At 39.6% G+C, this 13,211-nt stretch overlaps 1 protein-coding gene across 1 annotated transcript in view; it reads left to right on the top strand.

Moving 5' to 3' along the window:
- The window catches only part of KCNU1 (potassium calcium-activated channel subfamily U member 1), a 91,451-nt gene that overhangs the window by 50,632 nt on the left and 27,608 nt on the right, over window positions 1-13,211 (top strand). The window contains exons 17-19 of the mRNA XM_087703504.1: window positions 2,260-2,365; window positions 5,621-5,845; window positions 10,819-10,993. Of these exons, the coding sequence (XP_087559630.1) occupies window positions 2,260-2,365; window positions 5,621-5,845; window positions 10,819-10,993 (506 nt within the window). The remainder of the gene's footprint in view (window positions 1-2,259; window positions 2,366-5,620; window positions 5,846-10,818; window positions 10,994-13,211) is intronic.

Genomic DNA, 13,211 nt, shown 5'->3' with positions numbered 1-13,211 from the left:
TATCCAAAAATGTTCGCCCAGTTGGTTTGAATAGCTGGCCGTCCATCCTCAGCTTAAACCCTAGAAAACAGATAATATCAGTCTAACAAAATAAACTGTCTGATTTGTAAAGTGCTTACAGTCCCAAAGCAGCCCTGAGACATATTCTAGAACACCTTAGCTATTGCTATTTATTTTGAAGAAATAATAAAAAGGGAACATAATCATCTATTTAACTTGCTTTTTCTCTTTAGGCAATCATGGGGACTGTGTTGGGAAAAGAGAAAGGAAACTGGTAAAGGGAAAAAAAACGACACCATTCAAAGACGGCATCTTAGTAAAAGCCATAGTTGATTGGTAAAAAAGACCCTTTGCTAAATTTCAAGCCCGGAACTAGATTTTGCAGTGGATCTTAATGTTTAGCTTGCTCAATAGGCTTGAGCAAAATTGTGGCCAGTCAGGAAACTTCCTTGGAAGACTGGATCCTTATCTTGATATGTCTGTTTTTCTCTCCTTCTCATTTCATGTTTCCTGAGACCTCCCACCACAGAAGCTGCATTCATTAAAAATTGCTCATTGACCTTCCTAGGGCATTAGATTCTAGACAAGCTCATATTGCTTGTGGAAAATATGGCAGATGGGAAAGAGTAGTTAAGAGATACATGAGCGCTCTCTCCGCCTTCTCCCCCTTTCACTTTCACAATGATATCTGAAGAAAGATGCCTTTATGATGAAGTGCATTTCAAGCATTGCCTTGCCTTTTTATTTCTTTGCCCAGGGCTCTGACAGGTGTTCCCTCCAGGGCATAGATGCTTCCTATAACATTTGAGTGAAGGGAGATATCATCTGTGACAGTTTGTGTACATAGATCATGGTTTTATGATGATGGGAAAGTGTGCACTGATTGATTTGCTGAGCTGGGCTGACTTAAAAAGAGCTTGCAACAAGATAGCTTCCCTCATGCCAAAACACAATTTAATCAACAGCTGACCAATCCATCATCTGGGCAGCAAGGAGGAGGTTGCAAATGCTGGGGAGGTGCCATATGACTAATGGACAAAAATGTCTATTCTTGGCATAAGCACACTGAGATACACATACTAATTTCTTTCCCCGTATTATCTACTAATACCAGATCTTCTCTTTTAAAGAAGTCTGTGTGGAATGGCAAGGAGGATGGCCCTAGACTGTTTTTCTTCCTGCTGCTTAAACTTGAATCCTGATATTCTTTTTGACATTTGCTCACTAAAGGCTGGGATATTATTTGGTGAGAAGGGAGCTGTCACTCCTTTCTGATTTTACTTAAATAACAGGCATCTTGGCAGGTGTGACTTGTGTTGATTTTGTAATGCACATGTATTATTGAATCCTGGAAATTATTTCTTGCAATAAGGTACTTTTTAGATGTTCATGCACTGCCCCAGAAATGAAGTTTGATGGAAGTAAGAGGAAATTTAAAAAATTCCACCAAGGATCCCATTGGGTACAATTAAGGACTTATTTTGTTTCTTGGTTTTCAGGATCATCCTTGCCTGATAACTTTTGATTATATAGCCTCATTGTCAATTACATTCTCAGTCATATCTATGACAGTCACTTTCTCAAAGTCATATGCACAATACAAAAAGGAATGCTATGTTCTCTGACACATATCATTGTCTAGTGTCCAGAAATCAATAAAGAAAGGGTAGAAAGGACACCGTGTCAAAAAGAAAGAAGCATCTTAGCATGAACCCAAAATTGTTGTGAGTTTCTATTAGTTTTGGATTTTTGTCTTGTTTACCAAAGAACATAATACAAATGTCAAATAACTTACCAGCTGGATAAAATATATTAATCCTTGCTCTATATTTGATACTTTTAAAAATGTGGTCTTGGTACTGTCCATTCAAGTGTACAGATGGCCTTAAAATTAAAGTATGCTGAATAAACAACCAATTTCATTGTATAAACAATTTTGTTGTATTTAAGTACAATGACAATAAAGATTATACTTACTTATAAAGGCAGAATTGTCTTGGTTGTGAACTTCAACCAACTTTATTCAACAAGTTGATTCATAAATGAGAGCAAAGTATCTCACTTTCCTATTTTTATCTTCCAACTATGTTGTTCTCACTTTTGCCTGCCTGTTCTCCTTCCTCTGTTTTTTCTTTGCATCCAGTTGTATGCTGTAAGCCTGTTTTGGTAAAGAAAATCTGAAGAATTTATGTAATTCTTCAGACCTTAGATGGCACCATGTTAGTCATCCTATGACAGTCTGTCATTTTGTTCATCTAGACATTTAGAAGACGAAGAAGAAGACGAAATAGCTGGTTCTTGCGCATTGGATACTACAAGAATGTTTCATTGGTGTGAAGCTGTTCCTTTTGAAATGGCTCTCTTGGTAGGTAATAATGGACCTAGATGATCTAAATTTATTCAGGGCATTATTTACTTTTTTAAAATCACAGAACCTATTTTTAATTTGTAGAAACTATTTCTATGTTAGGCCATTTTTGCTTGTATTTGCTTATTAGTTCCTTCCATGCAATTTCCATATTTTTAACTAAGTTTTTTAATGAGGAATTTAACCTCCCAGTTACATTTTTCTGCCTCCTTCAAGAAGAAACTAAAGAGTCCTGAGGTTGTCCTTTTACAATGCTTAGATCTACCTTCAAAGTATTCTGCACAAAGGTCAGAGATTAATAGTAATGTGATATCCTGTCTATCATTGGGCAGAATCCTGAAGCTTGTAACCTCATCTGCTATTTACACGTGCAATTATACAGACCTGTTGTGGCCCAGCAGGAGCCGTTGGATCTGCAAACAGACTCCGATAGCGAGGGACTCAATGAGTCGGCTCTGGAAGATGTGGAGGACCCTGGACAGGGTTCAGACTCTGAGCAGGGACCAGAGAGGCTGGTTGGCCACCAGGAGGCACCTGAGGCATAGAGCAATGGTGAAAGCCAAAGGGAGTTTGTCCCTGATGTTAGGCCCTGGAGCAGTGGGGAGGAGCTAAGGGAGGTGGTCCCAGATGCCAGGCAAAGACTGGCAGATAAGCGCCGACAGCAACTACAGAGATATAGAAGATAATTGGGGCCAGGTGCTTGTGATTAGGCTCCTCCCAAGAGAGTATATAAGAAGAGACTTTGGGAGGAGGCTTTTTGCAGGCCACAACCATTATACTAAAGCTGGAGAAGCTCTTGTGTATATTTCCTATCTGTGGAAGTCTGGTTGCTGCCAAAGTCTTGTTGGTGTGTTAATTTAATGTGAATAAATTGTCTAGCAGTAATCTTCTGTCGGCGTGACTCACCGTACGGAGGGGGGTCAGAACACAGACCATATACTTATTCACCCAGTGTTGAAATAAGATCTTTCTAGACAATTTTTGTCTGAGTGGCTGCCATTAAAATATAAATTTTAAAAATTCTACAGACACACTGAGGGGAGGATGCTAGGCCCCATTTATACAGAGAGGAGCCACAGTATGGGGTGTAAATGCTATTCAGGATTGTCCATTGCTGACGTGATAGTTCAAAGCCTGGCACCTTTTTTGCGTGGCCATTTATCTTCCTATGACTGGGTGTTAATGTTTATCATGGTCACAGTAATTTGGCTGATTGGAGCTTTTATCAATAAACTCGATAATATAGAAAAATTAACTTATTATTTAAATTATTCATTGGAGTGCCAAATTCCAAGAAGAAATTTCGAAGCATCTTTAGTTTGGGATAAGATATTTATGTTCAAACCTCTTCCATCAGACTTAATATGCACATTAATCTTTGTCTTCAATATAGCAAATTCATCTTTTTGTCTCATATTCTAATCAGACTAGCTCTCCTCCTGTACCCCCAGCATCTATTAAAAGGTTATAGAATGAATCATTTCCATTGTTTAGCATCACTTGACAGACTAATAATTGGATTTAAAGCACGTTCCACTAAATACAGCTTGAAATTTCATTATTCAATTTAAACTAATCCAATTAGTTAGAGATGATCATTTAATTTGGCAATGATTCTAATCACTCATCAGTAAAGTTCCCTGACATGAATCTTTTATTTTCCTTTAAAGATAAAACCATTACGAAGAAATGGTTTAATGAATGTTTGCTTGACAGTTCTTGATAGGGAATGTTCCAATCATCTAAAGATTTCTTCCATCACACCTATGTACAGTCAGCTTGTCATGTCACATACCCAGTATGACAAATCACCATTATGCTTTCTGACACATTAATGACATTATTAGGTTCCCAGAAATCTATAACAAAAGGCTATAATAGACAGAACAGGTACAAATCATCTTATAGTGGACCAAAGGATAGTCTAGATTTTTCTAGGAGATTGAGGTATATATTTTTGCTTTGCAAAGATTATGCTATAAATAATAAATGTATTGAGTTCTAAGAGCTAATCCATAGACTAGAATTAGATTTTTTTGATGTCCGTGCTTTTTTAAAAAAAAAATGGTATGGTGACCTCAAGTTTAATAAATTTCTCATGTTAAGTATTTGGTTAAAATCCCCGTGACCCATCAAAACCGCGGTCCACAAAAGCGCGATCGACGAAAGCGCGCATTTGACGTCATCACAGCGCGATGAAAAAAATTAAAAATTGAAATAAAAATTAAATTAAAGCAAGCCGATTCACATAAAGGTAAGGGTTAGGGTTAGGGTTAGGGTTAGGGTTAGGGTTAGGGTTAGGGTTAGGGTTAGGGTTAGGTTAAGGGTTAGGGTTAGGTTTAGAGCGTTAGGGTTACGTTTAGCATTAGGTTAAGGATTAGCGTTAGGTTTAGCGTTACGTTAACGGTTAGGTTTAGGGTTAGATTTAGGGTTAGGTTAAGGGTTAGGTTTAGGGTTAGGGTTAGGTTTAGGGTTAGGTTTGGGGGGGTTAGGGTAAGGTTTTCGCTTTATTTTTACATTTTTCGATCACAGCGCGATGTTTTCATCACGCTGTGATGACGTCAAATGCGCGCTTTCGTCGACCGCGATTTTGTCGTCCGCGGTTTTGTGGTGGAACCAAAATCCCATTCAACATGATGAGTCACAAGTGATATCTCTTGATGGGTAAACTGCTAACATGTTAAACTTGTAAGAGGTGATAGATTCTACTTTATACATAAAACCTTCCCAATTTCATATGTCTATTTTTAGGACCAGGAGGACAATGAGAATAGGAACATAGCAGTGATGGATAAACATTTGTATGCTACATCTCAGGACCACAATTCACAATGTCTAAATATGACCCAAGATGTAGAGCATGAAACTTAGATTCTCCCCTTTAGATGTTTAGGGTTTCAGATTTGTTAAACATTTTCTTTTCTTTGCCATTCTTTGTGTTAAACATGACTGGTATCAGGTCTGTATTGTCAGCAATGCAGGTTACTACCTCTCTCTGAAGCTCATGCCTCTCCTTGATGCATTGCAGTAGAGAAAGCCCTTCCTTTCTTCCCTCCTTCCTTCCTTTCATTCTTTCTGAGTATGTTACCTAGTTGAAAATTTAACCAAAATCTTGTGAAAGGGTTGCATGTTGTTACAATCAGTGCATTCTCTGCAAACACTGGTTACATAATCTAACTTTTCTAGTATTTTCAGTTCCATTGCTATTTTACCAAATTCATTTCCATAGTCCCTCTGTTTTATCTTATTTAGAAATTCAAAAAGAAGTTTTCCGGTGTCTTGCACGATCACATTGTAGTCTGTGTTTTTGGAGATGCCACTTCAACCATGATTGGATTACGCAACTTTGTGATGCCTCTGCGAGCTAGCAACTATGCATTCAGTGAGTTGAAGGACATCGTCTTTGTTGGCAGCATTGAATACCTTGAACGGGAATGGGAATTCATCAACAATTTTCCAAAACTTCACTTACTGAAGGTATGAATGTGTTTTTAGTGAAAGGGAGGATCATCGGATGGGGCAATAAGGCAAATTTCTTTACCACTGTAGATGAAGCAAGAATACAGCATTCCTCTCTCTCCCTTGTTTTGGTGGAAAGGTGAGCTCTTTTAAAACAACAACAGTAATTTTTTCTGTCTGTCTGTCTGTCTCTCTCTCTCTCATTCTCTCCCCCAATTTACTTGCATTCAAATATTAGAGAGTCAGAGACGGCTTTGGAAAAGCAAAAAGGAAGCTTAACTACTCCATCCAAGCATAGGATATTTTTTTTATCCATCTCATGCAGCAGACGTCTTAAAGCTGTGCAGATTGTCAAAGGAGAAATCTGTCCTTATTGAACCTTCAGTCTCAATATGATTCTTAGTCCTGCACTCTCAATTGAAGCTGTCTCTAGACAGAAGAATATATGAGTTCATTTTCCTGGATACAATTTTCATTTATTGATGGAGGATAATAGAGTTGAAGAAAGTAGCGTCTAACCTATTTTCCATATCTTTCTTGGATTTCTGCTTTAAACTAACTGGACTTTTCTAGGAACATCTGCTATTCCAAAATCTAGGAATCTGGTTTTTGTTCTGAGGTGCCATAGCTTTTGCTGATTGGATATGCTGCATATTTATACAGTTTGGAGACTATTCTGTCTTTTTTTATCTCAGGAATCCACGTGTTTCTTCAAAATGTTATTAGGAATGTTTATATTAAATTGAATATAATTTTAGTGTTAGTGTTGTTAGTTTTATGGTTCTCATCTTATAAGCCACCCAGGCGTGTGCACGCGTGCGCGCGCGTGCGCGCGCATGCGCGCGCGCGTACACACACACACACACACACACACACATATATATGTTTTTTATTTGTGCTGATAAATAAATAAAGGAAGACTAGTATAGATCTATTTCAAGCTATTTAGCTCTCATCAGCTAGCCATATCCTTACTGGGATTCGAACCTGTGCTCTATTGCCTCCCAGGCAGGGAGTTAACCATTTGAGCTACAGAGAACGACTCCTTTTATCAGCCAGCCAGGGTGGGAGGTATATACTTTAAAGTCACAACCCCTGGTATGCCCAAGTGTGGGAGGAAGGTCACACTTCCACTCTCTGTCATTAGGCTCGTCACAAGAGTCCATCCAGACAGAAACCCAATATTTTTACTGTTGCCTTTGTTATATTTGTGTTTTTTATTTGTGCTGATAAATAAATAAAGGAAGACTAGTATAGTGGCCAAAATATTTGAGTTTCATCTTCAGGATCTGGCCTTTTAAAGAGCAGTCAGAGTTGATCTCCTCTAGGACTGATCGGTTTGATCACCTTGCAGTCCAAGGGACTCGCAGGCGTCTTCTCCAGCACCAGAGTTCAAAGGTGTCAATTCTCTGTCGTTCAGCCTTTCTTATGGTCCAAACTTCACAGCCATACATTGCAACTGGGAAAACCATAGCCTTGACTATACACACTTTTGTTGACAGGGTGATTGTTCTGCTTTTTAGTATGCTGTCTAAATTTGCCATAGCTTTCCTCCCCGGGAGCAAGAGTCTTTTAATTTCTTGGATGCAGTCCCCATCTGTAGTGATCTTGGAGCCCAGGAAAATAAAATCTGTCACTACCTCCATTTCTTGCCCATCTATTTGCCAGGAATTGAGAGGGCTGGGTGCCATGATCTTAGTTTTCTTAATGTTGAGTTTCAAGTCAACTTTTGCACTCTCCTTCTTCACCTGCATCAAGAGGCTCTTTAGTTCCCCTTCACTTTCTGCCATTAGAGTGGTACCATCTACATATCTGAGGTTGTTGAAATTTCTCCCAGCAATCTTAATTTCAACTTTTGATTTGTCTAGCCCCGCCTTTCTCATGATGTGCTCTGCATATATATTACAGGGTGACACTATACAGCCTTTCTGGACTCCTTTCCCAATTTTGAACCAATCAGTGGTTTCATGTCCAGTTTTCACTGTTGCTTCTTGACCCACATATAGGTTTCTCAAGAGATAAATAAGATGGTACTCCCATCTCTTTAAGAACTTGCCACAATTTGTTGTTATCCACACAATCAAAGGATTTAGCATAGTCAATGAAGCAGAAGTAGATGTTTTTGGGGTTTTTTTGGAACTCCCTAGCTTTCTCCATGATCCAGCATATGTCAGCAATTTGATCTCTAGTTCTTCTGCCTCTTCGAAATCCTGCCTGTACTTTTGGTAGTTCTCGAGCCACATATTGCTGGAGCCTAGCTTGTAGGATTTTGAGCATAACTTTACTAACATGTGAAATGAGTGCAATGGTGGCTTTTCCTTTCCTTCCTTTCTTTGGAATTGGAATGTAAACTGACTTTTTCCAATCCTGGGGTCACTGTTGAGTTTTTCAAATTTGCTGGCAAATTGAGTGTAGCACTCTTCTTTTAAGATTTTGAACAGCTCAGCTGAAATACTGTCACCTCCACTAGCTTTGTTGTTGCTCAGATTTTCTAAGGCTCATTTGACTTCACATTCTAGGACGTCTGGCTCGAGGTCAGTGACCACCCCATCGTGGTTATCAGGGACATTAAGCATGTTCTTGTATAGCTCTTCGGTGCAATTTTTGCCACCTCTTCTTCATCTCTTCTGCATCTGTTAGGTCCCCACCATTTTGGCCCTTTATCATGCCCACCTTTGCATGAAACGTTCCCTTCATATCTCCAATTTTCTTGAAGAGCTCTCTGGTCCTCCCTATTCTATTGTTTTCTTCTATTTCTTTGCACTGTTTATTTAAGAAGGCATTCTTGTCTCTTCTAGCTATTCTCTGGAATTCCGCATTCAGTTGGGTTTATCTTTCTCTTTCTCCCTTGCCTTTTGCATCCTTTCTTTCCTCAGCTATTTCAAAAGCTTCCTCAGACAGCCATTTTGCTTTCTTGCATTTCTTTTTCTTTGGCATGGTTTTAGTTGCTATCTCTTGTATCATGTTGTGAACCTCCATCCATAGTGGAAGAGCCGAGGTGGTGCAGTGGGTAGAGTGCAGTACTGCAGGCCACTTCAGCTGACTGTTATCTGCAGTTCAGCGGTTCTAATCTCACCAGCTCAAGGTTGACTCAGCCTTCCATCCTTCCAAGGTGGGTGAAATGAGGACCCAGACTGTGGGGGCGATATGCTGACTCTGTAAACCGCTTAGAGAGGGCTGAAAGCCCTATGAAGCGGTATATAAGTCTAAATGCTATTGCTATTCTTTAGGCACTCTGTCTATCAGATCTAATTCCTTAAATCTATTTGCCACCTCTACTGTATATTCATCAGGGATATGATTTAGTTCATACCTGAGTAGCCTAGTGCTTTCCCCTACTTTCTTCAAATTAAGTCTAAATTTTGCAATGAGAAGATCATGATCTGAGCCACAGTCAGCTCCTGGTCTTGTTTTTACGGACTGTATCGAGCTTCTCCATCTTTGGCTGCAGAGCACATAATCAATCTGATTTCTGTGTTGACCATCTGGTGATAGCAATAGCAATAGCAGTTAGACTTATATACCGCTTCATAGGGCTTTCAGCCCTCTCTAAGCGGTTTACAGAGTCAGCATATTGCCCCCAACAACAATCCGGGTCCTCATTTTACCCACCTCGGAAGGATGGAAGGCTGAGTCAACCCTGAGCCGGTGAGATTTGAACCGCCGAACTGCCGAACTAACAGTCAGCTAAAGTAGCCTGCAGTACTGCACTCTAACCACTGCGCCACCTCGGCTCTGATGATGTCCATGAGTAGAGTCATCCTTTGGGTTGTTGGAAAAGAGTGTTTGCTATGACTATTGCATTCTCTTAACAAAATTCTATCAGCCTGTGCCCTGCTTCATTTTGTACTCCAAGGCCAAACTTGCTTGTTATTCCAGTTATCTTTTGGCCTCCTACTTTAGCTTTCCAAGGACATCATTTTTTGGTGTTAATTCTATAAGGTGCTGTAGGGCTTCATAGAACCGGTCAATTTCATCCTCTTCAGCACTGGTGTTTGGGGCATAGACTTGGATTGCTGTGATGTTGGATGGTTTGCCTTGGATTTGAACTGAGATCATTCTGTCATTTTGGGGATTGTATCCCAGTATTGCTTTTCCTATTCTTTTATTGACTATGAAGGCTACTCCATTTCTTCTGAGGGATTCTTGCCTGCAATAGTATACCTGATGGTCACCTGAATTAAATTCACCCATTCCTGTCCATTTTAGTTCGCTGATTCCTAAGATGTTGATGTTCAGTCTTGTCATCTCTTGTTTGACCACGTCCGGCTTGCCTTGATTCATTGATCTTACATTCCAGGTTCCTAAGAAGTATAGATCTTTACAGCATTGGACTTTCCTTTCACCACCAGATACATCCACAGCTGAGTGTCCTTTCAGCTTTGGCCCAGCCACTTCACTCTTTCAGGCGCTACTAGTACTATCCCTCTGCTCTTCCCCAGTAGCATATTTGACACCTTCCAACCTGAGGGGCTCATCTTCCAGCATCCTATCTTTTTGCCTTTTGGTACTGTCCATGGGGTTTTCATGGCAAAGGTATTGAAGTGGGTTGCCATTTCCTTCTCCAGTGGATCACATTTTGTCAGAGCTCTCTGCTATGAACTGTCTGTCTTGGGTGGCTCTGCATCGCACAGCCCATAGCTTCATTGAGCTACGCAAACCCCTTTGCCATGACAAGGCAGTAATCCATGAAGGGGATTTTTTTTCTTTTAATGGACCTGTAATCCCTTGCTTCAGGGTGGAGTCGAGATGACTGAATGGAGCTGAGCATTTACTGTAGAGATGCCCTTCCTGAAGCCTATGGAGAGTTCACAGTAGATATTTTCTCTTTGTGCCCAGAGAGAAAAATATCTGCTGTTACCCAGGATCAAATTCAGAGCCTCCTGATTGTGAGGTGAAAGCTCCATTCTGGGCTATTATGCCCCTCAGGCATGAAAAAAAGCAATAATTTAACATTATCAAACAAACAAAATTCTTACTTTTCTTACCAGGGCAGTGGACTATCTTGTGCAGATCTCAAAGCAGCTGGCATCCAGTACTGCAGCATGTGTGCCATTCTGTCGGCCAATGCCGGAGCTGCCAGTAATCAAACCCTAGTGGATGCCAAATCAATATTGGCTACCCTGAATATACGTTTTTTGCAGTTCAAACAAACTTCACCAACAGGTAAAACATGGGCATCCACTGAAGGATGGAGGCTCAAAAGAGGTAGTATGGATGATGTCATTGTTTCATTTTACATAGTTGCATTAGATGTTTCGATATATAAGGTACAGCTTATGGGACGATGCCACCACAGGTATGTTGTCATTCAGGCATCATCAGGATTTGCTGTAGGTGTAACTGGATGAGAGAGAGAAGCAGGCAAGAGGAGAAGGAGGAAGAGGAGGAGGGAAGGAGGGAGGGAGGGAGGGAGGAAGGAAGGAAGGAGACAGACATTTCCGGAAATAATACCTTAATTAGTCCCCACTTACTCACCATTTCTTTTTAACATTTATCTCACCTCTAAATTACATTTGATGAAGGATATTAATCTATTTATGAGCAAAATCTATGGGCAATTCCACAAGGGATACTATGAATGGTTTTTAATTTTCAGCACAGCTGGTCCTACTATTAGAACAAGTAGCTGTGTTAGACAGCAAAATACAGAGGTTCTCCTGAGTCCCCCACCCATTCTCCTCTATGGTTCTTGACCTTGCCCCTCTTTTTCGATGACCTTTGGATCTTGCCCCAGAAAAAGAGACTCAAGGCTGGATTTATATCAGCGCGACAGACACAAAATCTGAAAAAAATTACTTTACATCCAACATCATTTATTTTTATCATTATAGATTCTTTTCTTCTGTCTTTTCATTTACAAAAGAGTGAAGATTTCTCCTCCTCTTGGGAATGACAATATTAATTAACTGAAAATGAATTGGGGATGGATAACTCACCTAAGTGGTCTGCCCATTTCTTTATTAACATTCAGGAGGTTTTACAGCACGCTAGGCATGCCAAGACAGAGATTAAGAGAGAGGGAGAGGGAGGGAGGAAGGGAGAAAGAAAGAGAGAAGGGGAAAAGGGAGAGGGGGAGGGGGAGGGTAGGGAGAGGAAAGGAGAGAAGAAAGCACAACAGAAAATAATTTCATCCATTCAAAGCTAAGGGAGTTGTAAAAAGAAAAAGAAAGAAAGCTTCCTCATGGCAATGCAGCAATGCATTTCATATCCAGCAGAAATGCTATTTTTCCCAGGAGCCTGGCAGTGCCCGAGGTTCTGCTGTGTCATTCCCAGCTTCATTTGCTCTTCATTCATAGTATCACTTGAAACAAATATCTCCATTCTGATGCTTGGCAGACCCAGCCTAATTCTTTTCCTCGAAAATAAAAAAAAAACTTCAGACATAAAAAAAATGTTTTAGATAAGCACACTGTGCAAAAAATTCCACTTTACCTAACAGCTACAGTAAGAGCATAGAAAAAGCAGCTTCTGTTCGTAGTAAAGGAATTTCTCTCTAAAGATGCCATCAAATGCTTCTGTGGATAATTTACTGTTCACTAATTATATTGTGGTTTTTATCTCTATCTCTCTGTCTCTATCTATCTATCTATCTATCTATCTATCTATCTATCTATCTATCTATCTATCTATCTATCTATCTATCTACAGGTAGTCCTCGACTTAAAACCATTTGCTTACATTCAAAGTTACAACAGCATTGAGAAAAGTGACTTACGATCATTTTTCATACTTACAACTTACAGCATCCCTGTGGTGATATGATCAAACTTCAGATGCTCGGAAACTTGCACATATTTATGACAAATGCTTAGTCCCGGAGTCATAAAATCCCATTTTGTGACTTTCTGACAAGCAAAGTCAATGGGGAAGCCAGACTGACTTAAAAACTATCACTAAACAACTGCAGTGATTCACTTAACAATTTTGTCAAGAAAAGTAGTAAAATAGGGCAAAACTCACTTAACAAATGTCTTGCTTTTTGGGCTTAATTATGGTCATGTTGAGGAGGACCTGTACTCTTTATCTCTGTGTTTACATCTATCTATGTCTGTCTGTCTGTCTGTCTCTGTCTGTCTGTCTGTCTATCATCTCAACTATCTGATTAACATAAACATGTGCATGGATGAAGGAAAGGATGGAGGATGGGAAAATCTTAAAAATAACTTAAATCATGTACATGATGTGCACTTTTTTGTGTGTAAAATATAGTCCATATTGTCTCCTGTACGGAAGGTTAAATTAAAATATGAAGCTTTACAAAGGTAGACAATTCCAATTCTCAAATGTTGAATCTAGCATTTTACTTTTGGAAAGGGGAAACAAATTTAGGCTATGCCCACTTTCCAGGCAGTGAGTTCTATAAAGTATATTAGGACTTTCA

The sequence above is a fragment of the Thamnophis sirtalis genome, unplaced genomic scaffold, assembly GCF_051295495.1.
Source record: "Thamnophis sirtalis isolate CommonGarterSnake01/CBP01778 unplaced genomic scaffold, rThaSir2_p1.2 scaffold_2, whole genome shotgun sequence".
Classification (NCBI taxonomy): domain Eukaryota; kingdom Metazoa; phylum Chordata; class Lepidosauria; order Squamata; family Natricidae; genus Thamnophis; species Thamnophis sirtalis.
Note: the sequence above shows the minus strand (reverse complement) of the source record. Positions and strands in the feature narration are given on the sequence as shown.